This window comes from Brassica napus, chromosome C5 (genome assembly GCF_020379485.1).
Source record: "Brassica napus cultivar Da-Ae chromosome C5, Da-Ae, whole genome shotgun sequence".
Classification (NCBI taxonomy): Eukaryota; Viridiplantae; Streptophyta; class Magnoliopsida; order Brassicales; family Brassicaceae; genus Brassica; species Brassica napus.
Genome location: NC_063448.1, coordinates 3,491,605 through 3,519,301, shown reverse-complemented (window position 1 = coordinate 3,519,301; position 27,697 = coordinate 3,491,605). Strand labels below are relative to the sequence as shown.

At 37.4% G+C, this 27,697-nt stretch overlaps 8 protein-coding genes across 10 annotated transcripts; 4 read left to right on the top strand and 4 right to left on the bottom strand.

Moving 5' to 3' along the window:
• Positions 1-463: 463 nt before the first annotated feature.
• On the top strand, positions 464-4,008 carry LOC106416245 (vesicle-associated protein 2-2). 2 transcript variants are annotated; one of them, XM_022703499.2, is made up of 10 exons: positions 464-761; positions 833-1,010; positions 1,301-1,366; positions 1,717-1,787; positions 1,875-1,956; positions 2,344-2,459; positions 2,546-2,728; positions 2,914-3,345; positions 3,438-3,515; positions 3,605-4,008. In XM_022703499.2, exons 3-10 carry the CDS (start codon positions 1,318-1,320, stop codon positions 3,716-3,718), a joined length of 1,125 nt encoding a protein of 374 aa, XP_022559220.2. In that variant the 5' UTR covers positions 464-761; positions 833-1,010; positions 1,301-1,317; the 3' UTR covers positions 3,719-4,008. The 2 variants fall into 2 exon arrangements, with proteins under 2 accessions (XP_022559220.2, XP_013712551.2); XM_013857097.3 differs by lacking the exon at positions 833-1,010.
• Positions 4,009-5,474: 1,466 nt separating this feature from the next.
• LOC106413803 (transcription factor MYB60) lies at positions 5,475-7,533 on the top strand. Its single transcript, XM_048757902.1, is given in 5 exon segments — positions 5,475-5,831; positions 5,925-6,013; positions 6,567-6,607; positions 6,723-6,786; positions 6,789-7,533. Coding segments are annotated over 5 exon segments (858 nt in total). The 5' UTR covers positions 5,475-5,698; the 3' UTR covers positions 7,320-7,533.
• Positions 7,534-11,371: 3,838 nt separating this feature from the next.
• On the top strand, positions 11,372-15,844 carry LOC106415187 (myosin-binding protein 1-like). Of its 2 annotated transcripts, none has more exons than XM_013855825.3 (4): positions 11,372-11,973; positions 12,386-14,230; positions 14,305-15,438; positions 15,538-15,844. In XM_013855825.3, exons 2-3 carry the CDS (start codon positions 12,454-12,456, stop codon positions 15,399-15,401), a joined length of 2,874 nt encoding a protein of 957 aa, XP_013711279.2. In that variant the 5' UTR covers positions 11,372-11,973; positions 12,386-12,453; the 3' UTR covers positions 15,402-15,438; positions 15,538-15,844. The 2 variants fall into 2 exon arrangements, with proteins under 2 accessions (XP_013711279.2, XP_013711280.2); XM_013855826.3 differs by lacking the exon at positions 11,372-11,973 and adding an exon at positions 12,002-12,137.
• Positions 15,845-16,043: 199 nt separating this feature from the next.
• LOC106412949 lies at positions 16,044-18,298 on the bottom strand. The gene is made up of 2 exons (XM_013853815.2): positions 16,631-18,298; positions 16,044-16,547 (listed from the first exon to the last, which is right to left on the bottom strand). Exons 1-2 carry the CDS (start codon positions 17,124-17,126, stop codon positions 16,468-16,470), a joined length of 576 nt encoding a protein of 191 aa, XP_013709269.1. The 5' UTR covers positions 17,127-18,298; the 3' UTR covers positions 16,044-16,467.
• Positions 18,299-18,427: 129 nt separating this feature from the next.
• LOC106415191 (probable prefoldin subunit 4) lies at positions 18,428-19,569 on the top strand. Its single transcript, XM_013855829.3, has 3 exons — positions 18,428-18,555; positions 18,649-18,765; positions 19,209-19,569. The coding sequence occupies exons 1-3, from the start codon at positions 18,544-18,546 to the stop codon at positions 19,467-19,469; spliced, it is 390 nt and encodes a 129-aa protein (XP_013711283.1). The 5' UTR covers positions 18,428-18,543; the 3' UTR covers positions 19,470-19,569.
• LOC106400980 (PRA1 family protein E-like) lies at positions 19,570-20,360 on the bottom strand. The gene has a single exon (XM_013841395.3). The coding sequence runs from the start codon at positions 20,358-20,360 to the stop codon at positions 19,734-19,736; it is 627 nt and encodes a 208-aa protein (XP_013696849.1). The 3' UTR covers positions 19,570-19,733.
• A 28-nt stretch (positions 20,361-20,388) lies between these two features.
• LOC106400979 lies at positions 20,389-23,585 on the bottom strand. The gene is made up of 5 exons (XM_022701382.2): positions 23,422-23,585; positions 22,243-23,283; positions 21,852-22,151; positions 21,490-21,581; positions 20,389-21,378 (listed from the first exon to the last, which is right to left on the bottom strand). Exons 2-5 carry the CDS (start codon positions 23,209-23,211, stop codon positions 20,502-20,504), a joined length of 2,238 nt encoding a protein of 745 aa, XP_022557103.2. The 5' UTR covers positions 23,212-23,283; positions 23,422-23,585; the 3' UTR covers positions 20,389-20,501.
• A 344-nt stretch (positions 23,586-23,929) lies between these two features.
• Positions 23,930-27,513, bottom strand: LOC106411842 (putative GPI-anchor transamidase). Its single transcript, XM_013852685.3, has 10 exons — positions 27,134-27,513; positions 26,977-27,018; positions 26,747-26,891; positions 26,228-26,457; positions 25,815-25,872; positions 25,488-25,565; positions 25,308-25,396; positions 25,048-25,129; positions 24,547-24,747; positions 23,930-24,352 (listed from the first exon to the last, which is right to left on the bottom strand). The coding sequence occupies exons 1-10, from the start codon at positions 27,247-27,249 to the stop codon at positions 24,215-24,217; spliced, it is 1,179 nt and encodes a 392-aa protein (XP_013708139.2). The 5' UTR covers positions 27,250-27,513; the 3' UTR covers positions 23,930-24,214.
• Between the last annotated feature and the right edge of the window lie 184 nt (positions 27,514-27,697).

Genomic DNA, 27,697 nt, shown 5'->3' with positions numbered 1-27,697 from the left:
ATTTCCATTTTTAGCAAAAAAAAATGTAAGAGGGTTCGATCCTAAATTAAAGCAAATCCCCATTCCCATACAACATTTTCAGAGCCTTATCAACTAATAGTACATTTTCTTTAAACTAACTACATGCACCTACTACATATGATAAGATCATAAAAGACATAAAGTTTTATTCTTCTTTTTTCTGCCAATTTTACATTCACACTTCTATTTCCTCATCTTTTTTTTTTTTGTTAACATCTATAGGAATATTTGCATTATACGCATTTAAATCTCTTCTTCGTGTTAAATTAAAGAAAAATAAATGGGAAAGCACTTAAAAAGGGTCTGATGATCGGAATCGAATCACAATCACGCGTGTAATCCTTCTTTAATAAAAAAAAGCATTCAATTATATTAAAAAGTCTGCATTCATTTCACAATCGCATAAATACTCTTGTCATATAATTCCGCATGTACATGGTTTATTATTCTCAAAACCTCACTTTAAATTTTTTGTTTTCTACAGACTCTAATAAAATTACAAAAATGTTTTTGGTCGTACCAAATCTTGTTTAGTAATTGCCGTCAGGTGCAACAAATTTCCACCATCTCCATCTCCAACAAATTGCCGTCATATACTTTTTTTTTTTGGGTATATGTTTGGTGTTTAGAGCACATCATCCCCCATACTTGATACTTGCACTACCCACCCCCTTCCCATCAGATCAGCGCTCTCGAGAAATCTCATCGCTGCTTGCCTCGTCATCAAGGAGAGAGAGACTGTAAGTTTTCCTTGTCGTTCTAATCGCCCCTCTTTGATCATGCTCATCGTTGGTTTCTTCCTCTTCCGAAGTCCCTAGGGATCCGGAAGATCCATTGCGATCTGAGTTTTTACTAATTCACTAGCATCGGATCCCGAGGAGTCAAGTCTGCTCCTCGAAAACGTCGTCGTCCTTCCTATTTTGCCCCCTTTCGTTCTCTCCCTTATGAGTTTGCACGCTTAGGCTTCGATTTTCCCCGGCTGCTCTAAGGTAGCGTCGGCGGGATCGCTGATTATAGTACGAAACGCTTTAACGTAAAATTAATCGCGTTTTGAGTCTTCGAGCGAGTTAGCGCGGTGGTTTAGGGTTTCTGGTGACGGAAGACGATTAGATTTAGCTCTTATTCTGGTGGAATGCTTGATCAGACTTCGTGATGTTCGAATCATAGAGAGAGAGAGAGAGAGAGAGAGAGCTTTATGATTGATTTGATTTTTGCCGCCCTTGAAAAGTCTAATCAAGTGATTCTGAGCTGATCTTAGTGCGTTTCCTTCTTAAACCAGATTTTGTCACAGCAACCATGAACATGCCGCTGTTGGATATTCAACCACGAACGTTGAAGTTTGTAGGTAAGATATCATTATCAAGGGGATGATTCTTAATCACTTGCCTAATGATCTTTTTTTTTTTAGTTTAGTTATGGTCCTTTGTTAAGAATATACGGAGTTCTCTTAGTTCTCAGCTATTTTCTTTTAATTTCTGTCATTGTGGTGCTCATGGTTTATGTGGGTCGTGTAACTAAGATGAGTTGGTGTAGTGTTGAGGTTGTCTGTTTTGCTAAGGATGTTTTAAACTACTTCTTGCTTCTGAATTTGATGTGTGGTGTAATTCGCTGTAGATGGAAGTCGCTAGAAGGATATCTTTGCCTTGCTTTTCAAATCATCTGTTATCCTTTTTAAGATGGTTTCCTCTTTTGTAGTTGATCTGAAGAAGCAGAGTACCTGCGTGGTACAGCTTACCAATACAACCAATCTTTTTGTTGCATTTAAGGTCTTAATACACATTCTTCTCTTTTTCTGGCTAAATGTATCTCTGGATAAGACGCATAAATTAGCTGTGGTTTTGGTTTATTGACAGGTCAAAACTACATCACCAAAGAAGTACTGTGTTCGTCCAAATGTTGGCGTTGTTGCACCAAAATCATCCTGTGAATTCTCTGGTATGCTAACTTCTTACATACTTTCGAACGATGCTTGAATTTTCTTGCACTTACCTTTGTTCAGTCGGTGGGATAAGTTGTTGCATGATGTCTGGTGGCGTGGGAAATGAACCGAAAATGTTTATATTTTCATAGATATGTCATTTGTCTTTGGAGTTGAACATCGTCTGGACAGTCTTTTAGGATCCTAGGCTTTCAGAGTTCACATCATAGTTGTCTAAAGAGAAAATGGACCTGTTCCAGATGGAGTTGCTAAGTTCAAAGTCTTTGTTGTTGGAAAACTCAGAATTTGTTTGTGTATTCGAAGTTTAAGCTGGATGATGAATAGGTCCTTCACGTTCAAATTAAGTCAATGCTTTGGGTTAATCGAGTAGTATGTTATTGCAGTCATTATGCAAGCTTTCAAAGAACCGCCTCCGGATATGGTTTGCAAAGACAAATTCTTAATCCAGAGTACTGCTGTGCCTGAGGAAACAACTGATGAAGACATCACAGCTAGCATGGTAACCCCTTTGATCCTCTATATCCTGAAATTCTGTTATTTGGCATGTCAAGTATATCTGTATGCTCATTCATTTATTCGTGGCAGTTCTCCAAAGCGGAAGGCAAACACATAGAGGAAAACAAACTGAGAGTAACTCTCGTGTTACCGTCGGACTCACCTGAACTATCTCCAGTTAAAGGGACACTGAAGCAGGAAGCTGTATTTGAAGATTCCATCCTCAAGGATCGAGTATATGGTCAATCAGAGACCCTTCGCCTGCCACAATATGTAAGAAAAGTATTTAGCCTTGTTCACAACCAAGTTCTATGAGATTTTAGTAATATTTGAAGAGTAAATACCAAGCAGCGTGTGTAGTTCTTTCCCAGCAAGTCCACTTTAGCTCATCACATTTATTGGGTGCGATATGCAGCTTCTCATCCTTGTTTGTTTATTATTAACCTTTATTTTTCCAGGAGAGTGAGATTGTCAAGGAGCCTAGGATGGTTGGACATGATGAGTTAAAGGCACCCTATGATGCAAAGGAGGCTAATGACTTGAAGGCAACCAAAGGCGGCTACGCTACATCAAACTTGGAAAAAGAAGCTGAATTTGATCCTATTAAGTCTCACAAGGATGCAGATGATGGAAGGGGGATAAAGTCAACACATAATTTGGATACTCCCACAAAAATGGCCATGGATCTGGATCAAGTTTTTCCTAATGGAAAAACTTCGGCCAACAGTGTGACTTATTCTGATGAACCAAAGATACCGAGGAACAGAGACGTTGTCCACATGCAGCAAACTGACGCTCAGAATATCAAAGCATTGGAGGAGTCAAAGTTGGTTAAAGACATTGAGGGGATGAAGCTAAAAGTCAATGCTCTTGAATCCAAGCTAAAGCAGGTATGGTTATCAAATTTAGAAGTCCATAACTTGGTGCAATCTTCTGACCACTTTAAATGTGCTAAAGAGTTATTTTTTAAAATATGGTGCAGGCTGATTCAACCATTTCGAAGCTAATGGAGGAGCGGTCTATAAGCTTCCAACATAGAGAAAGCTTGCAACAAGAGCTGGTGAGAGTGGCTAGTAGTAACTGGCTACATAGCTGTTTCTTTTATAACCGAGTGATAACAAAGCTTGTATTTATGATGATATGATGCAGGCGGAACTGAGGACGAAGAAGATAGTGAAAGAAGTGCACATTGGATTCCCTCTGCTATATGTTTGCGTGGTGGCATTCATTAGCATTGTTATCGGGTATTGTCTGCGCACTTGACTGCTCGGCCTTTCTCTCTCGGTCACACATATCTTTTATATCTCTTAGCAAGTGTGCAGTCAGAAAATATAGACAAAGGAGTGAAATTAAGGAGTTGTCTCGTTTTGGTACTCTTTTGTGGGAGAGAGTATGATAATGGTTCTCTCCAGATACTTTTAAGATGGATTATTATATAGACTGTATAGAGTTGGGTGCTAGTTGGTGATACAAAGGGACATATGGTTTGTTGATGGTATGCTTGGTTTCTTCTTTGCTCTTTTACTAGCTAATTGAAGCAGCTTGTTTGGATTCGTCTACCCCTTTTGAGTTTCGTTTCCTTTCTTTAGTGTTCCGGTTATCTCCTTGGTTTATTATTTTAATTCTTCGGTTAATTGAGTTTTAATTTGACTGGTTCGCTTCGTACCACCATTACAACTACTATCACAAATAGTGTCAGATAGCTTGCGAGTCTTCTTCGGCTATGAATTGATTATCTCGTTAAATTATCATCCACGCACGAATCCTCCATCAACTCCGCAATGTTTATATGTTTCACAAACGAAATTTCCGTATCGAGCAATTTATTTTTACCGATCCACTATGTATTCACCTGCAATGTGTTATCATTTATAGCAATATTCGATGTTAAATTAATATGGTGGATCATCTCCTATATATTAATCGAAGATCATTTAAAAATAAGATATATTAATTAAGAATCATTTAAAAAGTTGTAATTTTAAATTTGTACTAATTAAAAACATATCATGCTTAGCTGTCACCTAATTAGAATGACAATTTAGCTTACGTGTCAGTTTAAGAATTAATTGGAAAAAAAAAATGTTAGTCCAAATCGAATTATTAGGAAATATTATATTAACCCAAAATATAAGCGTGTATTAATTCTTTAAATAAAAGCTACAGAATTACCTAATATGATTAACATATATATGACAATTAATGACTATGAATAATAAATATTTGATAACAATTTTTGCATCATTCTTCATTTTTGTTTAATTTTATATTATTAAAAAATAAACAATCACATTAACCACATAATAAAAAAAATTAGATTTTTCTTATATATTATATTTTGAATTTTTTAAAATAACTTTAAATTACAAAAAAATGAAGAAACTTTATATGTTATATTTTTATTTTTTTTAAACGACTTTAAATTACAAAAATGAGGAAAGCTTATATGTCATATTTTTTCTTATATGTTATATTTTTTCTTATATGTTATATTTTAAAACAATTTTAAATTACAAAAATGTAAGTTTTTCTTTAGCATACGACTAAAAACATTAAAATGACATGTATCAATTCGATGGTTGATCTGAAACATTTCAAAACCATATAAAAGATAAAAGCCAAAATACTTCAACTGTGAAAACATTACTGTTCGTTTTTTTTTTCAAAAATGTGTTCAGTGGAAAAAATAAGGTTTTTGTGTCATAATTTGTTTAATGTCCAATCTGATCAACCCATGATATATTAATTATAGTTTAGTTCCACAATTTTTAATAAAAATTATTCCGGTCCATCGGAAATAAATTATATAATAACAACAAAAAACATTGTATATGTATAAATAAAATGATCAAATATATAAAAAAAATTATCGTAACATATACAAATAAACTCACCATGCGCGCTATTCTTATGCTAGTTTACTAAATATACTAATGAGTAACGTTTTCTTAGGGAGAGATAAACATTTTCTTATGGAGTTCAAACTACTTCGTTAACAAAACTACGCAAAATAGTAAACGGAAAAGGCAGAGTGACTCGTGAGTTTCCTAGATCCAAAAGAGGCTGTCAAGAAAAGCATGCATAGAAAGTTCTTCCCTCGTCTTTAAGTCACCCAATTAATTTCACATATATATATATATACATACACATAATGCATTAACTTCATTTATGTATATACACATATTCACACATCTATAAAGAGCAGCATAATTAAACTCTAGAGATCTAGAGAGAGAGAGAGAGATGGGGAGGCCTTCATGTTGTGAAAAGATAGGGATCAAGAAAGGACCATGGACTCCTGAAGAAGACATCATTCTTGTTTCTTACATTCAAGAACATGGTCCCGGAAACTGGAGATCAGTTCCCACCACCACTGGTGATCATTATATTTTAACATATTTTCTTCTAGTGCTTTTTCTGGTCGTTTGCTTATGCGTGTTGATGTTTTGTATCTTTTGGCTTTTAAAAGGGTTACTGAGATGCAGCAAAAGCTGTAGACTGAGATGGACAAATTATCTGAGACCTGGAATCAAACGCGGAAATTTTACTCCTCATGAGGAAGGATTGTGCTGGGTTCGCGGGTCAACCCGCCCCGCCGCGGGTCGAATCATTTTTTCGATTCAAAAACTCAACCCGCATAACCCGCAAACAAAAACTTTTATATCCGTACCCGCCCCGCCAAAACCCGAGGGTAACCCGCGGGTAATATTAATTATATTAAAAATAGTTATTTTAATTAAAAATGATTATTTTCTAATTATATAATAATTATTTTAATTAAAAATAATTATTTTTTATTTATATAAAAGTTATTTTTAAAAAATACTATTAAAAAAATATATTTATAATTAAAATTATACAAATATTTATTGTTTTTTATATATTTTACGAAAAATGTTTTTTTTTCAAATTTTTTTTTTTTTTTTAATTTGCGGGTTGGCGGGTACCCGCGATTCAAATTCGGCTGATCCGCACCCGCCCCGCTCAAAATAATCTCGACCCGCACCCGCACCCGCGATTTAAAAATTTCAAATGGTTCGACCCGCACCCGCCCCGCGGTAGGTCAAACGGGGCGGGGCCCGCGGGCAATGATTAAAATTTCCAGCTCTAGGAAGGAATGATCATTCACTTGCAAGCCTTATTGGGTAACAAGTAATCTCACAACACAACATCTCTTCATCTTTTGAATGTTTTTTTGTTATAATCTTTGATGATAATAACCCTAACTCAGCTTATTTGCTACTTATGGGTGTGGTTGAATCTTAAGATGGGCATCCATAGCTTCGTATCTACCACAAAGAACAGACAATGATATCAAGAACTATTGGAATTGAACACCCATCTGAAGAAGAATCTCAACAAGTCCGAGAGTGAAGAGAGAAGCGTTTCAGAAAACATGGCGTTGCAAACTTCAGCCACAAGAAACACCATTAATCATAGATCTACTACATATGCTTCAAGCACCGAAAACATTTCTCGCCTTCTTGAAGGTTCGATGAGAGCATCCCCTAAGAGTAGCACGGCTAATTTCTTGGAAGAAAAAATGCAAAAAGGAACGACCAATCTCATGGATGATCATGAGAATCAGTTTCCATGCGAGCATGTACAAGGTTCTTGGGAAGAGGATCAGAGCAAAACAATCAATGGGGATGATGATCATGGATTCCTTGTTCATCCAAAGGAGTCAGAGAAAAACGTTAGCTGCGATCATGATGTCCAAGAAGATGGTGATGGTGTTGATGATGATCATAAAAATGCTACTTCCCCATTGACATTTATTGAGAAATGGCTTTTGGAGGAGACAAGTACTGGGGTTCAAATGGAGGAGATGAGTCACTTGATGGAACTCTCTAACATGCTGTAATATTAATGGTCACCCTCTCTCTCTCTCTCTTTTTTTCCTTTCCCTGTGAATCATATTTATGAGTACTAATTCTATAGACACAAATAAAGGAACTAATAGTCCCAATATCATGTTTTTTTGGTTAGCTAATAGTTATGTAGTTAATGCTCACTGCATAAGTTGTAACTAATCTGAAGTGGTCTATTCATTAATCAAATACGCAATCTTATATTTAGAGGAAATTTTATTTGCATCTTTTATTTTCTTTAGTCTACTAAATGATAGGAGGAACAACATATTCAGGTATTGCTCTCAAATCACATCATATTTTTTCTACATAGTGAGTAGAGTTTGAGCAACGTTTAATGGAATGCGAAAATATGTTGGGAGCTCTCATTACATTTTAGTCCATAATCATAAAATGGATGAGAGGTGTAATTTTAAACTTTACATCACACACGAAAACGTGTGATCTTTGTATTGGCAGAAATTAGAAATAATAATGAATCGATAAAAATGTAGGACCTCCATAGTGAAAGATAGATGGTTAAGTGTATATTAAAAAGAAGAACCCACACGCAATTATCGCCGAGAAACTTACAATACTAAAAGGGAGATATCTAGAATTCTTAGGGTGTCCACGTAGGCATGAAAATTCAAGCCAATCATAAGTCAAGAATGTGCCATGTCATCTATGCTAAATTCACTTACCGGACAACCATCTAACCTAACGTAACTGCGACTTCATTACTCTTTCATCCTATTAATCCTTTCATCAATGCTCAACCATACTCCAAGGAAGTCAAATCGATCCAAGTTCCATCCATCTTAATAACATCCTCCAACCCAACTAAACCCATAAAACTCTCACTCTCTCTTCCTCCACTCTTCCTCCAACATAATTGTGGTTTGTGTTTCTCAGATTCCTTAGATCTTCCACCTAAGCTTCTTTCATAGGTTTGTCATCTTCGGCTGAAACGTACGTTAGGATTCGATCTTCTCAGGTAATATTCTCTCCTGATTGCATAATATTTGTCTAACAACGATGATATATTTGTCAACTTTCAAATTTTGCATTTAATCTAATAACCTATTAATCGAAGGGAAGCCTTTGTTACCAAAGGGCAAGAAACAATAGTAAGAACCATAGGAGAAGTCGTGTGGATTGAGTCGATTTCTTCATCAGAAGTTTCTATAGGTCCGTGAAAACCAATTTGCTGCAGCATGTTAATGTCTTTAAGGATGCGAGACGTCCCAATGAAGACACTAAAGTTTTCTTTTTTCTTTTATTTCTTTCTTCTTTTGTATCTTTAAGTTGATCAATATCTTCCTTTTTTTATATACAGACAGTTTGCTTCCAGTCCTTGTTAAGAACTATTCTAAGGTTGTTGTTATATAATTTTTTCAAAAGTTCTTACATACATAAAATAAATAAAGAGGCCACAATGCTTTACCTGAAAGACGATGGACAGGTAACTCAAATTCTCTTATTATTATTTTTGATATCTTAAGCATCTGGCCCTTTAATTTGTGGCTTATATGAGTTGGCTTTCAACTTATATGTACAAGTTAATAGTGATGAACTTTTGATGGTGTTTCACTAGCTGTACTTTGTCTTTGAGTACATGCTATACTTTTTCCTGCTTACAGTTTTGATATTTCCTGACACTAATTCTTATAACTAAATCTGCGCATGTCATTCTTATTTGATCAGGATTTTGGCTAAATATTTTAACTGAAGCTGATATCAGAAATTGGTACTTTCAAGTCTTACAAGGCAATTCTTACATGCATCAACGTGGTTACCTCCAACGCAATCTTAAGCCAGGTGATTAATAGCCTTGAGGCATCAAATGATACAAAGCTTCAAACACCTGCTATGATGATTGATGACAATTTAGATTTTAATCTATGTGTCTCTGACAGTCATGGTTAAATTGCTTTTCAACAACATATTTATAAGCTGTGTTAGTTGCTGCAAAATTATGTTAGTCTCTAAACTCTTCATTAAGATTGCTGATTTTGGACTTGCAGGGAGGTTAATTCGAGTCCACATTAATAGAATATGTTGTTGGCAGGGGAGGTTAATTCAAGTCCACATTTATAGAGTATGTTGTTATAGATGGTACAAATTTGATTCCCTTTTTGTGCTGCAAGCAGTCTTTCAGATTACCAATATTACTGTGTATATGTCCTTCAGTGACCCATATGTCGATTAGTTACTATACCATTGATGCCTAACTGACCCCAAAAGCTTTGTTCTAATAGGTAGAGGGCACCAGAAGTACTTCTAAAGTCCTATGTATACACAGAAAAAGTTGGTTCGTATGATCTTATCAATATCATAGTAAACCATTGAGTGCATTCATTCTCGGATACCAATCTTTACCTTTTTCATGATAGTCTAGCGGCTCTGCTCCTGGATCCATGGAACAGAGCGACTACTGCAGAGGCTTCGTCCAGGATACCAGTGGGATTTGGTGTTGTAGTCGGATTTTCGTATGAGCTGAAGCAGAGTGATATGTGGCCACAAGGTATTCTTATATATCTAGAAAACTAACTTGGTCACGCCGAGAAAAATTGAGATCAAGAGAGAAAATGAAAAGACATGTGAATGTATATCGAAGCATCATCTTTGATCTTTCAGAATCGAAAGCTATCTCTCACGAATCCCTCCAAGAGTCTCATTTCTCCACTGAAACAACATTCTGGTTGTTCGTTTTTCTTGTGTTGTTTCTTCTTCTGGATGAAGAATGGAGCTTGATCAAAGTGTTGTGATGCGCACATATGTAAGCTATCATAGGCGAACTATTTATCTGACGGCTGATAGGCACGACAGCATATAATATCATTTCTCTTTACCGTTGGATTGAGCCCAAGCCTTGTGAAAGATCATCCACAAAGTGCTGTGTTTGCTTTTTCTCTATAGAGTACACAATTTTTTTCTTGATGGATATAGGCCACCAGTTCATGCATGCTTAATGGAGGGAACTATTTTGTTAACTTCAACATTGTATATGTATAGAAAAGGTTAAGTGTTTTAATGTAGATATGTATATATATATATATATATATATATATATATTTTTATTTGTGTCAACTTATATACTTCCTATGTTTTATGATCTGAGTTATTTTGGTTAAAATAACAAAAATTAAGAGAAGTATTTACTCTTCAAAAGTATCATTTGAATATATTAAATATCATTTAACCTACGATAAGAAGTTTTAAATTTTTATTTGTCATACATTATTCAAGAAAAACAAAAAGTACAAAAAATCTATAAAAAACATATTTTAAAAAAATCAGTCTAAACTACTAATATTGAAACAAAGGAAGTAATCACGTATTTTCTATTTCATTCCAAAATTTAAACATTTATTTGTGGATAAGTAATTTCTCACAAAATTTCATATCTTTTCCAGAACCATTTATCTAAATTATAATAATTCTAATGGTATAGTTACATGTCATTCAAATAAGTATTTTCTTCACAATTTTTTTTTTTTTTTTTTTTTTTTTTTTTTTTTTGTCAACTACCTTCACAAAATTTCTTTTAGCAGTTTTTATCTTCTATACTTAACACTGCATAGGGATTTTATTCATAGTTCTACAAAATTTTCATTATGTTCCTTATTTATCCTCCACCAAATAATACCATCAACCACCTAAGATAAAAAAAACTCTGGCTACTTCCCAAATTCAAACTTGATAGGTTTTTAGGAATAAAATAATCAAATAATATTATATATTAATATTTAATTAAAAAGAAATAAATAACTATATAATAAAATCTTCCGCTACTTTCCAGATTCAAACTCGAGAGAATTTTTTGCAACAAAATAGTAAAATAATATCATATATTAATACTTAACTAAAAAGAAAACAATATAGCTATATAATCCGCGCATAGCACGTACTTGTTCATCAGTTACCATTTGGAGATACGTGTTTGAACTCTGGCAAAATACCAGCTCCTCACTACAAGTTGGTTAAACTTGGGCTTGGGCCGGCGTTTTGGTCAATATATTTGGGCCAATGTTTCAAAATTGCCAAGCAGTTGCACTTATTTAAATCACGATTACAAAAATATTCGGATAGCTGATGTCATCTTTGTTTATGAAAAATAAGAAAGGAGACTTTTGTTATTGTTTCCACACTAACTAGCTTTATTTCTTTTTCGAAGGGAAACTTTCGGTTCGGCAGCCATTTTTCTAATCAGTAGCCGACTTTACCGTCCCTCTCCATCTCCACGTTCATTTTCATTCTTTGCCTACCCATTTAATAATTACCAACAGATTATAAGAGTAAAAGGGATAATTATTAATTAACAATGTAATCTATAATCTGTTTCAACTATGTGTATCTTTTGTTCCCTCACCCCCCCTCCCGGGTGTTTGGTTTGGTCAATAAAATAGAGATCTCATTCAATGTTTTCAGTTAATTTTTTTCTGTTTATTTAAAATAATAAATTGTGGTTTATTGTGAAGAAGACGACTACGTGCAGTCCTTGCTGGGTCTACTACTATGTATGGGTTCACCTTTTCCCGAGTTAAAAAAAAAAAAAAAGAGTAATATAAATGGGAATCAATGTTTTCTGGGCAAGTCTCTCTCTCGGAAAACAGAGTAGAATTTGGATTTTATTACATACTTTCTTCCTTCCAATGAAAACAGGTTAGTTTATTTATTTAAGAGATAAAGACAGGCTTTATATACATGTTTTTGTTTGTTTGTTCTGTATTCATATAAATCTGTTTGGTCTCTTTAGATGCTAAGATTGATCTTCTGTAGTATATCTGACGAGAACATTCTATTCTAATTTTGATCCCAAAAAAATTGTAAGTTGAGCTGTTAATTAGATAGATCTCTTTTCTTTTTGTGGCAAAACACTTGATTTAGATTTAATAGTTCAATTATATATTAAAAATTAGTTTGTTTGAAAAGAAATTGATTAAGACAAAAGGATCACATCTCCATGTATGTTTTGGTTTTGTGTTTGGTCAACTTTCTCTTCTTGTCTCTGTTTATTTTTAATCCCAGCAATCTGCAGTATTTGTAGTCTAACTAAAAATGTTTTCATTTGCAGATTTGAAAAACCCTGCCTTTTGATTGATTGATTGATTCTTTATATGTTTGTACCACCATACCAACAAGATGGCTATCTCTCCATCAAAACCTCAAACAAGCTCACGGAGTTTCACCAGAGCTTTGTCATTAGCCTTCAACGAGTGGCTACTAATCCTCATGCTCTTCATCAACTCCATCTTCTCCTACCTGATCACAAAGTTTGCAGATCACTCCGACCTCCAATCTCCATGTCTCATGTGCTCTAGCCTTGATCACATCCTCGGAAGGACGACAAAACATCTGAAGAAGTCTCATTGGGACATGGTCTGCTCCAAACACAAAACAGAAATCTCTTCTTTGGTTTACTGTCACGCTCATGGCAAACTCGTTGACGTCAGGGGAATGTGCGAGGCTTGTCTCTTCTCCTTTGCTACGACCAACAAGTCAAACGCTGAGACTTACAGATTGTTGGTTGGGAAGCTGGGTGAAGACTCTTCTTCCTTTGGAGGAGGATCCAAGAGTGATCCAAACACAGGTCGAAGATACTGCACTTGTTGTAACCAGCTTTGGATGATGCCACAGCAAACCGGTTTTAATGATCAGGAGGTGGTGGCTAAACCGGTGACGCTACCGAAGATTCGTGTGGTTAGTAGTCTGAGAACCGGGAAACAATCTAACACACCAAAGAAAAGTGTTAGTTTCAATCATTTGCCTGATGTTGGTTACACTGAGCTCAAGGTTCATTCGGATACTGAATCAGAAGCTGTGTTTTCAGAGGATGAAGGTGTAGCGGTTAAAGAGAAGGATGATCATAAGTTTCAAAGCGTGGATCTGGTGACTCCTCGAGTTATCACCTTGCCTTATGCTATGGCTACTGATAAGCTGCTAGACCTTGACTTCCCTTTGCAAGAGACCGGTTTAAGAATTATTGATTCTTTTTTTCCTGAGATTGTTCCAGCTAATGACGTGCCTGAAACGTCAGAGAAGGTGTTGAAGGAGAAGGATACCAGTTCATTAGATAGCCTTTTCTTTACATCAAGCGCCATGGAACATCATTCTGATTCTGCAGCTGTTTTGAAGGAGAAGGAAGATCTGATTCACTTCCAAGATGTTTCTTTAACACCAGATGCCTTAATGGAGGAGGCAGAGCTTGTTCCGGTTAATGCCCTGCCTGAAGAAACATTAAACAAGGTGTTAAAGGAAGAAGAGATCATTTCATTAGATAATCTTTTCTTATCATTACGCTCCATGGAGCCTTCTGAAGCTGTTTCTAAGGAGACAGAGCTTATTAGCCTCAGAGATATTATTTCAACATCATCAGTTGCAGCTGAAATTCTTTTAATGGGAGAGGATGCTTTACAGGGGAAGGGAGATCTTGTTCACCTCCTAGATATGTCATTAACACTAGATTCTAAGGAAACTCTTGCTGATGCCTCAGTGGAGGAGGAGTCTGAGCTTGTTTGCCTCAATGATGCTACTTCAACAACATCATCAGAAGCCTCTGAAACTCCTGAAGATGTCTTAGTAGGAGAGACTGTTTTAGAGGAGAAAGAAGAGCTGGTTCACCTCCAAGATAGTGAAGATTTTGGGGAAAAACCTGCAGATTCCTTGATGGAGAAGTCTGAGCTTGTTTGCCTCAATGATCTTACTTCAACATCATCTGAAACTCCTGAAGATATCTTAAAGGGAAATGAACTAATGCCTCTCCATGCCACATCTCCAGACGAGGTTCCTGAACCTGTTGTTGAGACGTCGAAGGAGAAGGACACAAACCAAGATGATATAGCCTCTCTGGAACCTGAATATGTAGTTGTATCACCTTCAAAATCTGCACAATCCATGCCTGAATATTCAACCGAAGACTGTAAGTTTTCTCTTTATCTTTAATGGGAATGTAATAGTTATGAGTCTGATGAAGTGAATGCATTTTCATATCAGGTGTATCAGAAGACAAGGAAAAGAAAGAGACCTCTGTATCCGAAATGGCTTCTCACACAGAAGCTGCGGCACCTGAGTCAGAATCTGCATCTTTCAACTCAATGTCTGTGGCAGCAGATACAAACATTGGCTCAGGTGAGTTGCTTGATCTTGCTGATACATACAATTCCATCCCACACAAGGAAGGTAGTAATGATGGAGAAGCACACATAGAACAATGGATGAAGAAAGACACTTCCAGAGTTAGCGAAGACCTTAAATCACTACTCACTCATATCTCATCTTCTCGTGGGATAGAGCTTCTGTCGCCTAGAGGTATTAGCCCCAAGATATCTAGTGATCAGGAGACAAAGGACTTAGATCTCGACATGCAGTTGCTGATCCAAAAGAGAATGCTAGAAAGGAACGAGAGCAACTTATCGTTAGAAGAAGTTTCCGTGAGCGAGATAGAAGGAGAAAGCGAGAGTGATCGGTTGAAAAGACAAGTTGATTACGACAGGAAGCTGCTTACTGGTCTGTATAAAGAGCTGGAGGAAGAAAGAAGCGCTTCAGCGGTTGCTACGAACCAAGCAATGGCTATGATCACGAGGCTGCAGGAAGAGAAGGCTTTGTTTCAGATGGAGGCTTTGCAGAATCTTAGGATGATGGAAGAGCAAGCTGAGTATGATATGGAAGCAATACAGAAACTGAACGATTTGCTTGTTGAGAAAGAAAAGCTTATTCAAGATTTAGAAGCTGAGATTGAGTACTTCAGGGACCAGACTCCACAGAAGAAGAAGCTAGATGTTGCAGAAAACGTGACCGAGATAAAGAACTGTTTGACTGGTTTCAACGAAGAGAGGTTATACATCACAAGTTGTTTGGAGAATCTTGAGAGAAACGGTGAGGCTCATGTGGATAACGTAGCAACACAAGAATCTGTTTCTGAGCTAAGTGAGAGAGTAGAGAAGCTGAAGGGAGACTTGTATTTTCTAGAACATGTTGTGAATTCTCTGGGGAATGAGGATGAAAGTGTAGAATTTGTGAAGGAGATAGCTTCTCATTTGCAAACGTTGAGGAGTCTCAGCATGAAAAGACGTAATGATGCAGAGAGTTGATACTGTTGTCTACCTGTAAAACAAACCTTCACATAAGGTATGTTCGTTCTCTCTGCTTCTCTGATTGTTGTGTTGATTGGAGTTTTCAGATTTCAAGTTCTTCATATGTGGTTCTGTTTTTTTTTTTTTATGTTAGATAACTTTGTGGAGAAGATATTGTAGAGAAGTCTAAGAAGAATACAAGAGTGGTGAAAAAAGCTCAAGGAGTCAGTACAGCATCTTCAAGATGGCCTCTTCTTCTTTCCATTACAATAACAATCTCAGTATTTTACAATTTTTACAGGAATCATTCATATTTTTGGGGGTGTGGTGTTCATAATTTTATTTGTGGGTTTGTTTTGCATTTTCAATTGTTTTTCTTGTGCTGAAGTCCTCATTTAAACATTCTTTAAATAGATTGATAATTTTGTTTATAATGTCAAAAGTCATGCAAATTTACTGCATTTCTCGCCTATAGTAATAATATGGTTAAAACTCATATTTCTTTTGTTTGTAGTGTTTTAAAAATCGCTGTACGGCGCTTAGTCGGAAAAATCGAATCTAAAAAGTCAGTTTAGATGTTCAAGAAATTGGTTTAGGTATCTGCCTAAACAATAATCTTTCTATAAAACTCTTAACTATTGCCTACTGTTTTTTGAATATTGGTTTGTATGACTAAAAAGCTAAATAAAGAACTTCAAGATTGTAAAATAATAAGATATTATCATCTTTTCTGGATTAAAACTCTTATTTCTCGCCTAAAATAAGGAAGCACATTTGTATTTGACATTAGAAAACAAGTTTGATAGAGGACAAATTTACTAAAGATAAATTAAAAAAAGAAAAAGAGTGAAGATGGAAAAGGAAGATAAGCAAAAACCTAATATCTATCTATGCTGAAAATAAAAGTTGGAGAATAACATGCATCTTTCTCATTTCTTCTTTTAGTTTGAAACTTCAATAAATGTGCCCTTCTCTGTCTCATAAGCTTCCACTATACCACACCACTTCCTTTGCCTCAACCAAATTTTGTATAGTCTCTCATTCCATGTCCCATTCTGTAAAAATCCATCTCTCACTTGTCTGCTTAATTATGTTGTATCACAGAACATGCCACAGCTTGTGCCCAATGCCTCAGCCTCGTTTTAACCTGTTGGGGATTATCTCCTGAAAATTTACTTTTATAAATTAATATCATTCCAACACTTGTTTAGAAAGTGTAAAATTAAACATGGAAAAAAAAAAGTTACCTGGAGACAAAAGTTTCAATCCATCTGATGAGTCGCTGATAGGACTACCAAAAGAGGAGGAATGGTCTCCAAGAGAAGTAAGTCTTGAGGACGAAGATCCACTGCTTCCTGGTGTTGAAACCGGCGAGATCTGACGTGTCACAGCGAAGTAAAGGTCTAACGCAGGCAATGTGGTCGTAAGCTGTTGACCTTGCTCCTCGTTAAAACCAAACCCTAACTCAATGGAACCTTTGAGCTCACTCAAGTCCTCGTCCGTTAAGTCAATATCTTCTCCTTCGTTTATTTGCTTCCTCTGGAGGTGATGGAGCATCTGGCGGCGACGACGCTCCCATGCAATGTCTCTTTTGGTCTCCAGCATCGAGAGTTGCTTAGAGAGACGTTTCTTGGGCTTCTTCGGTGGTTCTAGTGGCATCTTTTGAAGCTCTTCAACTTCACTATCGTAGAGAGATGAACAAGATGAGGTTGATACACTCAATGCTTCACCAACCCTCACCATTTTCTCGCTCTTTTTGTTATGATCTCTAACGTTTTGGTTAATTATGGCGCTGATACAAAATATCAATCTATAGAATGATTGATTTCAAAGGATTTGTGAAAATTAACCTCAGATATCTTTCTTCCTTATATGCCTGGGGAGAAGATTTTCTTGTGAAATTTTATATGGTAGAATAGTAGAAAGCAGAGGGTAATAAAAAGAGGTTTTGGTTGGAGTTTCTACCGCATGTTTTTTTAATTAATTTGTTTTTAAAAAGTTGTGTTTCTGTTAAAATGCCTGGGTAGACACTGGAACAGTTTTATTCTTGAGATGATTCAGTAACAAACTTGCATGGCTTTTGTTGGAATAACCAATCCTTTCTTGATTTAGGTTTGCACACTTCATTTTAAACGTTATGCTCTATATACACTTTTTATTGTTAGCCTACAAAAGAGTTAATATTTATGTATATTAATTGCTTTTATGTTTGATGAATAAATATTACTCATTGCCATTCTATCATTTTAATTTTGTTTCACAAAAAAATGTCGCTTTATATTTCCAATACAAATTCGTAAACAATATTCCAATTTTAACTTCACTATTCTAATGTATTAGTTGGAGAGAAACTTTTTTTTAATGTATTAGTGATAAATAAAAATGATTTTTTAAAAAAACTAATTTCTTAATTTATGCAAAAAGTCAAAATGACCTTTTTAATATATGCTTTACTAACTAACCTACACGTTTGGCATTTTTTATTTGCAAAATCAACGTAATTAAAGCTATTTTGCAATAGGGGGGATTCTTTAAATAGTATAGATTTCATTTCAACTGATAAAAATGTTAGCTCACCTATTATTCCATGCAATTGAATATCATTAAACACGTACAAGAAAAATACAATAAAAAGCTTATAAGAAGAAACTCGAATTCACAATTATAAAAAAAATGTAGTATTCTTTGAGAAAAAGATCTAAACTAAGTAACTAACTAAGTAACTGGACTTTCCGGTTCAAAAAACTAAATCGAAAGTGTTAGAGTCTACATATACCATAACTGAAAGAAAATTCTTCGTACCACGTACAAGCTTGTCTACTATAAATTTATGTGCTTTTGGAATATTTCTGATCACGAAATTAGCGAAAAAAAGTCTTTGCTTGGTCTGAATTCTTCTGTATATGATAAGAAATAGAGAATAGGAAAATTAGGAAGGATGGACTCTCTGGGCTCAACTAATAGGGTTTGGTACTTGGGCTTCGGATTCACTTTGAATTGGGCTTGTTGCCCCTTTTACAATCAAATAGACGGCAAAAAAAAATAATTTACACCCTGCGTTTGCTTGAGGTTGCCCTTGTCAATTTTGTGAATCCCCACAACCAAAATAGAGGGAAAAAAAAAAAAGAAGCTTTTCAATCGTCGAGAGGAACGAACGAAAATGCAGCTGCAAGTAAAGAAACTCTCAAATTTTTAAGTTACAATTTTCCGATTCTCAATTGCTGTGGTGTATGACAATGGTCTGTGTGTGAATGATAATGTGCAGGGGAAGAGCAGTGGATCTGAGATGGAGGTGACGTGGCAGGACCAGCAGAACATTAATACCTTCAGCCGCTTCAACAATCGATTCCATGAGCTCGAAGACGAAATCAAATTCGCCAAGGTACTTTACTCCCTCCCTCCCTATCATCTAATCCTCCAAAACGTTTTGATTTTGATTTCATTTCTAGGGTTTTCAACTTAGAGATTTTGTCAAATCCATCGGTAATTAGGATTCAAATATTTATCTATTATACTCACCCACACATCTACAATCCAATACAAATTAGTTTAGTTTAGCTATTGTAACTTTGTTGACATCTCAGAAACATATCGTTACTTATGGTAATACTCAGTTATGTCTTTTCAAAGAACTCTGGTAGTTAAGATTTAGTGTCTGAAATTACTTTCTTCCCTGTCTTCGGGGTTCATGCTAGATTATTGCATAAAAGACATGTGAGACTTTACGAATACGTTTTGTTATGTTCTTTCCTAGTTTATTTCTCGAATCAAACAGGCATTGTTTTCTGCATCTAGCTTGATCCCAAAAAAATTATGATTACGCAGGAAAAGTGTGATAATCTAGAGGACGCAGGGAACGAGCTGATCCTTGCTGATGAGGAGATGGTGCGGTTTCAAATCGGAGAAGTCTTTGCTCATGTGCCCAAGGACGAGGTGGAAACGAGGATTGAAGAGATGAAAGAGGCCACCTGCAAAACCCTTGAGAAGCTCGAGCAAGAGAAGGAATCACTCATCTCGCAAATGGCCGAGCTTAAGAAGGTGTTGTATGCTAAGTTCAAGGATTCCATCAACCTTGAAGAAGATTGAAGAATCATACCTACATTGCTTCCAACCAACTTGTGTTTCTTAAACGTATTAGAACGATATACATTTTCATTTGCATTATTAAATCTATCATTCACCAGAATAGCCAAGAGTTTGCCGTTCGATATATTTACCAATACAAAAGCCAATTTCAAATTCTATAACACCAAAATTTCCCAGAAGTCTTACACAAGTTCAAACGATATATAAAAAAAACACAACACACAATACAAAGCAAACCGCAAGAAATGCGACTAAACCGGTAACTCAAATTGGGGTATAACTTCCCGGTCCCCGGTTAACCGAGCCGGCGGACACGATTCCACCCTGGCGAGCAGATTCTTCATCAAGAAACAAATCACCGGTATTACGAACCGCGGCGTGAGCTCCGACGAAGAGCAATCCAACGACCAGCGAAACCAGAACGTTCTCGCCTACGTCTGTATAAACCAACGCCAAAACCGTCACCACGCTAAGCACACCCAACACGATCCGGTCATCGACTTCTCTCCCCGACACCACAATCGGATCGTTGCCGTCGCGGGAGAAGTAGAAGAGGATCCACCCGATGAAGACGACGATAAACGCCACCATAGAGATCGGGTGGTAAACGAGGCCGAGGAAAACGATCCCGAGGACGGCGAGCGCGTAGTTCGCACGGAAGTAAGAGATGTTGTGCCTCAGGTTCGCCATGGCTTCATTGTAACTGTGAGGGAGAGCGAGCGCGGACAGATCCAGAAGCATTCGCCATGGACGGAGCGTGGCGATCACCGATTGCGTCGTCTGCTTGGCGCGTGCACTCAACGTCCCGATGGTTGTGTTGGAAGAGGAGGAGGAGGAAGAAGGTCCTCCACCGTTACCGTACGGCGGAGGAAGAGGAGGCTTTTGATTCATTGGAGAGATCTGTTTGAGAGTCAACAAATGAAAAAAAGGGTCTTGCTATTTTTGAAGTTATTAAATTTTCTTTTTGGGGACCTTGTAAGTTTAGTTAATTACAAAAATAGCACAAACAAATCGGAGTATATCATTTAACCATCATCTCTTTGATTTGGTTTCGATTGGTTTGGGTCTAGGAGAAGAGACACCACCACCATTACCACTACCACCAAGTGCTGCAGCTGCTGACTCCACATGTGTGAGAAGGTACTCGTATATCTTCTTACGTAACCGGTCTATTGTTTCCTTTGACACTTCTTGTAGCCCTTCTTCATCTTCTTTTGAACCAATCTCGTCTAACCAATCGTTCACACTCTTCAGCTGAGACAGCATCCCAGCTATCTGCCCGTTATCAGACAGGTTCGAAGACGTCTCCACGACGTCTGCGTCCAAGAACCTCTCTACAAAACCCAAGAACCAATCTTGAGATACCGTCTGCAGCTTCTCCGCTAGATCGGTTGCCTCGTTCAGACCATTCCCTTTCACCCAGTTTAGCGGTGGAGACTCTGATCCTGCTGCTGCTAACGTGTTGGCCTTTTGGCTGCTACTGTTCTCCCTGTGTTTACGTATCATGCCCTGCGCCACGAGTTTGGAACCAATCGTTGGCCGGTTTTGGACGTTTCCACGTGGTTTATTGGTGGAGTTATTACCCGGGCTCTCGAGTATGATCACGGGTTTGTTTTTGGATGCAGCAGATTTGGTTGTTTTGCTGGAGTAGACAGAGAAGGCTGATAAGTTAGTGACTAACGCAGCTTGGACCCAAGAGGCTGCTAGTTTCTGCTTTTCTGAAGCAGCTTTTATAGCTTCCTCAGATTTGTTTTCTTCATTTTCTGGGGAAGATGTTGAAGAAATTAATTTAGACAGTGATTCGGTTGTTACTTGAACGTTCTTCAGACCGGAATGGAGCTTTAAGAACTGCTCAACTACAGGCAATGGATCATCTTCCTTCGCCGCTGACATAAGATCATTGTACATACTACAAAATGAAGAAACAGGATAAATTTTAGAAACAATTAAGGCAGTAAAAACTAAATCCAGCATTCAACGCCAGAATTAATTTGAATAGCTTTTGTTATAGATTACGCACATGAGGCATTGAAGTAAGCTCTCGGAAGCAGATGCTTCTTGCATGGCTTCTATTGCAACAACTTGAGCAGCATCTCTATGCCTCAAGACTTCCTGAAAAATATTGATCAGCAATGAGATAATTAACAGGCTTATCTTCAAATTTATAACGACGCTAAAGACTATTAAGATACATGCTATACTGAGACGTATACAGTCAATATTTTACTTATAAAGTCAATATTTTACTTACAGAACTGGCATTTGGATTAAATAAGTTATAAACAGTCGTTGTAAATGTCCTAATCACTAGAAATGCTTCAAAGGCAAATCATGAAGCAAACACATATGATATGGGGATCCAAGAAGAGTCAAATCCCATACCTGTCCTAGCCTTGAAAGAGATGAAGGGAGTGAACCCCACTGGACACTGGCAGATGCCAATCTTTTACTATTAACGGGGACTTTAACCAAATTCCCAGGCAATCCATTCTCAGCAGTAGATTTCTTGCCTACGGATGCAGATTTAGGCTTACTCGTTTTCTCTTTGGTATCAACTACTCCTGCTGTCTCGACTTTCTTGGTTGACTGAGTCTTACTCTGCTCCTTGGATGATTTTGCAAATACATTAGCCCTCTCCTGTTTGCTCGGCAACTTCTCACTAGATGTGCTCTTCCTCGGAGCCTAGAAACCAAGATAACACGAGCTAATATTCAGAAAACAGAAAATGGAGTAAATAACTAATAACGTTTCATAAGTTGCAGATGAATCTTACTGTTAAACTCCGAGAATCAGGGGTTGAGTCACGTTTAGCAAGCTTCAATCTCTCCCTATCAGAACTCCTAATATCCAAATTCCCTTCCCAGCTCTTCCTCAACGCCTTAGCTCCAAACTCAATCCCCTGCACGAAGTTCTTAATCATCGGAAGCTTCTTCCCAACAACGCTCGGACTCTCCACTCTAAGCGGAGACCTCCCTCTCTCCGACAGCCCCATCCTCGGAGAGCCTTTCTCCAACACCACCGTCTTCTTCACATGCTGCTGCTGCTGATGCTGCTGCTGCTGATGCTGCTTAACCCCGTTCGCAAACTTCGCAAACGAACTAGGCAGCGAGTAACAGCTCGTGGGCGAAGAAGGTATCGACTTCGAACCACCGGAAGTAGAAGAAGAAGTCTTCACCTTCACCTTCCCCAACGCTTCCTTCTTCACATCCAAAACCAAACTCGTCTTCGCAGACTTGGCTCGTACCAAAGCCTTCTTACTCTTCTCAGAAGCTTCATCCTTAGAAACACTAACACTCACTCTATTTCTCTCAACCTCACTAGAAACCGCCTTAGCCTTAGCCTTAGCCTTGTTGTCATCACTAAGGAACCCTAACGCATCAGCAGCTACGATATCCTCGGGAGTGCCGAGACAAGGATGCCTACCGGGAACGGGCCTAACGCCGCGGAGGATCGGGACGGGGGAAGAGGATTCGACTCTGTCCACGTGGATGAACTGACCTAATTGGAGCTTATCGGACAGAATCAAATCGTCGTGCTCGTCGGGGAGGGAGACGTAGGTGGCGTGGGAGGAGTCGGAGACTTTGAGGTAGAAGCCCTGGTTCGGGAACAGCTCGCCTCCGGCTAGAGCGGGGACGATGCTGACGACTTGGAGGAGGGATGACCTGTGTTCTCCGGCGATTTTGACGTCGGTGTTCATGTGCTGGAGGAGCTTGAGGAGGACGCCGGGGACTAGATTCGCCATCACCGACGGATCTAAAGGAGTCAGATCTCAGGGTTAGAGCGAGAGTCCCCAGGTGATTTACAAATTGCAAAGCTCGGAGAGACAAACTTAATTAATATTATGGCGAGAGGAGAAGGTATACAACAAAGCTCAAGAAAGAGAGATGAGAAAATTAAATATTTAATTTTTTTATAGAAACATTATGAGTGAGAGAGAGAGGTTACAGGTTACAGGTAGGTTTTGAGAAGCAAGAGGAATGTGAAAATAATGTTGAGACTGTTGTCTTCTTCTTGTTGTGTGCCCATTCTCAAGAATGAGAGAGTAATTAAAGAAGCAAGTAAAGAGTCAGACTCAGATTCAGGAGATAGATAGGAGAAAAAGATGGATAGGTGTGAGATTCATTTTGTTGCCTTCTTGCTTATGTGGATCTTATATATCCTCTTTTTTTTTTTTTTTTAAGTCAATACACACTTTTATTTAACCATAAATGTTTAATGTTTCTACACGTAAATTTATTCGTTATTACATATTTCCCCAAGTTTATGGAATTCATAATCATAAATGTTTGTATCATGTTTGTATCATTACTCTCTCTAATGATATGCACGCCACGGTCAAAATAAATTCAGCTTAGTAAATGTTAAAATCCAATGATTGTAGTTAAGTGGAAATATCTGCAGGTTAACATCAGTTAATGCAAACGTAGTTCTTTATTTCACAATAATATAAAATGATGAAATTTAAGAAACCACAATTGCATAAATAATTTATACACTAGAAAACTCTGTCAAAAAGTCAACTAATCTGCAGCAGATGTGGGCTAACATTTGTAATGGTAACGAACCTCTGTATCAAGAGTTAACCAACAACAGAAGTTAAAAATTTGATGTCAGCATGTGCGGTTATTTGCTATCGAGGAAATTTGAAGTAATACAATGATGTCAAACTGCAACTGTTACGATCTCATACAGGGGAGATTAACTGAAGTAGGAGATGATGATGATGATCCTCCTATAGAGCGTCATCATAACAAAGAAGATGACACCATTACAACGAGTATCATCACCGCTATGCTGAGGTTAACCATTGTATCCACATTTTCAATCTTCTTCAGTTTCTCGTGGAGGTCTGCCCGCATTTCTGAGTATGGGCATTTTTGCTTCTGCAACAACAAACACACATGTGGATCTCAAGCCAGTAAGCGAATATGTCAATCACGCTCAACAGCCTAACCCAGCTTAAACTCTTGATTTGGTTATAAGATTTCCTTTTATGTAAGAAATTACTCCAGAGTTTGGATATTTCGCACAGCTCTCTACTTGTGATAAAATCAGAGAAGGGAGTATAGACAATAACCTCAGTTTTCAACTCATCGTTTTGGTTGTTTGTATTCTGAAGATCTTCTTTAACATCTTGCTCGGAAAGCTGATTAAATGGCTGATTAAATGGCGTATCGGATTTGATCTTGCTATTGGAGATTCTACTCGAGAAGGCATGGTAAGCTGAATCAGTATGAATCGTCTCCATAACTGAACCGAAGAAATTCGTGACGGGTACCTAAATCCCATAATAAGTGAACTTGAAGAATGAGTAAATTAATCATCTCAAGACATATGTAGTTCATCAAAACGAAAACTGAAAATCTATCCAGAAGGTGCAAGTTCTACATCTAAATCAATATCGTTTCTCTGATCCTGTTATGATGAGCTCTTATGGACAAAACCTACACTGTTCAGCCCCTATAGAACAAGCACCTTAAACTGAGGTTACTTAGGCTTTATTGGTCACAAGAGAATAGTAATTTAAGCAGCTCCCTCTTCAAAATTAAAACGAGACATTGTGAAATCATTTCCTCACCTCTGACAGATGTGGCTGGTAAAGATCAGTTCGGTAGTAGGCAGTAGACATTAGCTGTCTCGGATCATAAGACCTAAACAAACTGCACAACAGGAGGTGAACGGATATTGTAGATCAGAGGGTTCAGCTTACAAAGGCGTATCAATTTTAAGAGGTAAGACATACAGAGAACCATTCTCGTTAAAATATTACAACTCAGGCACAAGAAATGTTAGAAGAATGTTGGTGACAAAAGTTGCATAGTCATCGACTTATCGTACCTGTTGAGTGATGCATTGTCATAGATATTGAGCCTTTCAAAGAAGGCAAGAGTGTAATAAGTAAACCGGTCCACGACTGATACACCAATCTGAAGCAAAAACAACATTACAAGTAGAGATCAATACAGTGATAAAAAGAGAAAATATAGTTTACGTTCATAAATAGTCAAGGGCACTTACATCTGAGTCCAGGTGATGAGAGTACGAGTTCTCTCCTTTAAGACTGCTACCAATGGCCAAAACACCAGGAGATTGAAGCTAAGAATGTTTAACAACGTAAGAGAAAATTCCAAACGATAGTTTAGATGTCAATTTTCGTACACTGTGAAACATAAGCCGGAGTAACTGCTAAGAACAAGCTCCCCGGATAAGCCGTAAAGATACGATGGATTACGGATATCAAAATCTCAACTCCAAAAGCAGAGCAAAACTAAACAAACGGTTGGATTACGAGAACGTTCTTTCTTCGAAATATAAAGACGAAACAAAAGTGAGACTAAGATGTACCTGGTTAAAGAGGGTGGCAGCTTGGCAAGTATCAACCATTATCAAAAGCTCCTTGAATCTGAAGTAGCCGAATAATGTCATTAGTTTCTCGCAACAGATTAAGATGAGACAACAAGTGATTAATGTTTGTTCCACCAAGGGATATGCCCATGGAAAAGCCACATTAAAAACACTGAACGAATGTAATGCACAAGAAATGAAGTCGCCTGTTCCCAAAAGTAAAATTTTTTAGGTACTTTTGTATACTTTTGAGATTAAACTGATTAAATTTTATTGGTGGATATTTATTAGAAAGTATATTGAAAAATAAATTGCAAACATTTATTATACTCTTAATAAACAGCGAAACTCTAGAAAATCTAACGGAGGGAGTATAACTTGAAAAGAACACCAAAAATGTAAAACATACATACCTACGCTTCTCTTTCATTTGTTTGACAGCATCAGCTAAATCGTGACTCTGAAGCTCTTCAGCATCTTGAAACTTGAGAAACTCATCACCTCCGTGGCCAGTCATGTAGAGTAGAATATGGCTACCCTCGTCACTGAGGAGACGCTTCGACCTAGGAACAGCATTCTCATGACGCCCAGTCAAAACCCGCAAGAAATTCTCAACCGTCACCTCATAGCCACGATAATCCACCTGATTGAAAAAAAAAAAAAGATTAATCACACAAATCAGCTCTCGCAGGGGAGGGGCGCACAGCAGTTTCAATGATTTATGTGCTATGATGGAGAGATACAGCTAATACACCTACTACTCAAGAGAAAGAACATTCACTACTATACATTAAACCCTTTGCAGCCAGAAAGTTTTTTTTTTTAATTAAATCCACAGAAGTGGTCCAGACTCGAACGAACCGTGGTGGTTTGCTTTTGCCCTCAAGTTAATCACCACCAAACCACGAGCCCTGGTTCAGCGAGAAAGTTACCTCAACGTTATCTCCGTAGAGGTTAATTTGGTGATTCTCATTGTTGAAGACTTGAGCAGGGTATTGATTTCTAGAGTTACAGGCCATGTCATCAGCGAGCATAAGGATGATTCTCTCATCAGGTATTCCAAGTCTCTTGACTGTCCTGTAAACACCAAAGTAAATAGAAACAAAGACAGTAAGAAGAGAATCTACCTTGGTGAATGGTTAAGGGAGCTAATTCACCTCACCTATAGAGGGAGAGTGTGTTTGCCATGTGGCGGTAGTTAAACCTGAGAAAAAAATAGCAAATCACAGCAACAGATCAGAGTTAGAGTATTGTGAGAAGAATATTAATCAAATCCAATTTTGTGAAATTCGTGTTCAAATTGTGAGAGAGAATTTGACCAGAATCGAGAAGTGCAGACCAAGACGGCCCAATTGTTCGTGTGAATAGTCGAGTCTCCGGAGGAGGAGGCGAACGAGTAGCATAGAAGCATTACTACGAGTGTAAGATTCTTCATTTTTTTTCTTTTCCCGAAGAAGATCTGAAAATGCAATCGAGAGTGAGTCTTTTTTGGGATCTGACTCTCAGATGGGAAACGGAGTCTGTCTGGTAGATATTTCACGAGGATCTGTCGAAGGAGAGAAGTCGGCGCGTGAAACCCCGGTCAGAAGCTCAGTTTCGACGGCGGTGAGTGACAGCGACGCGTGGACGGAAACGGAAAATAAGACGATGGGGAAACTTTAAAAGAAAATAAAAATTTAAATGATTTATAGTTTCATGTGCTGTGTGTTATTCAATCATTATTATTTCAAACTAATCTCTTATTTATAGTTTCATTATATCAAACTAATCTCTTATTACATTGCTAAAATCTGGTGTTATTTAATAATTTATAGTTGAACATCATATTTCTAATTTTTATTGTTAGCTAAGATTTACATAATTAGTTTTAAAATTCGGTCGTT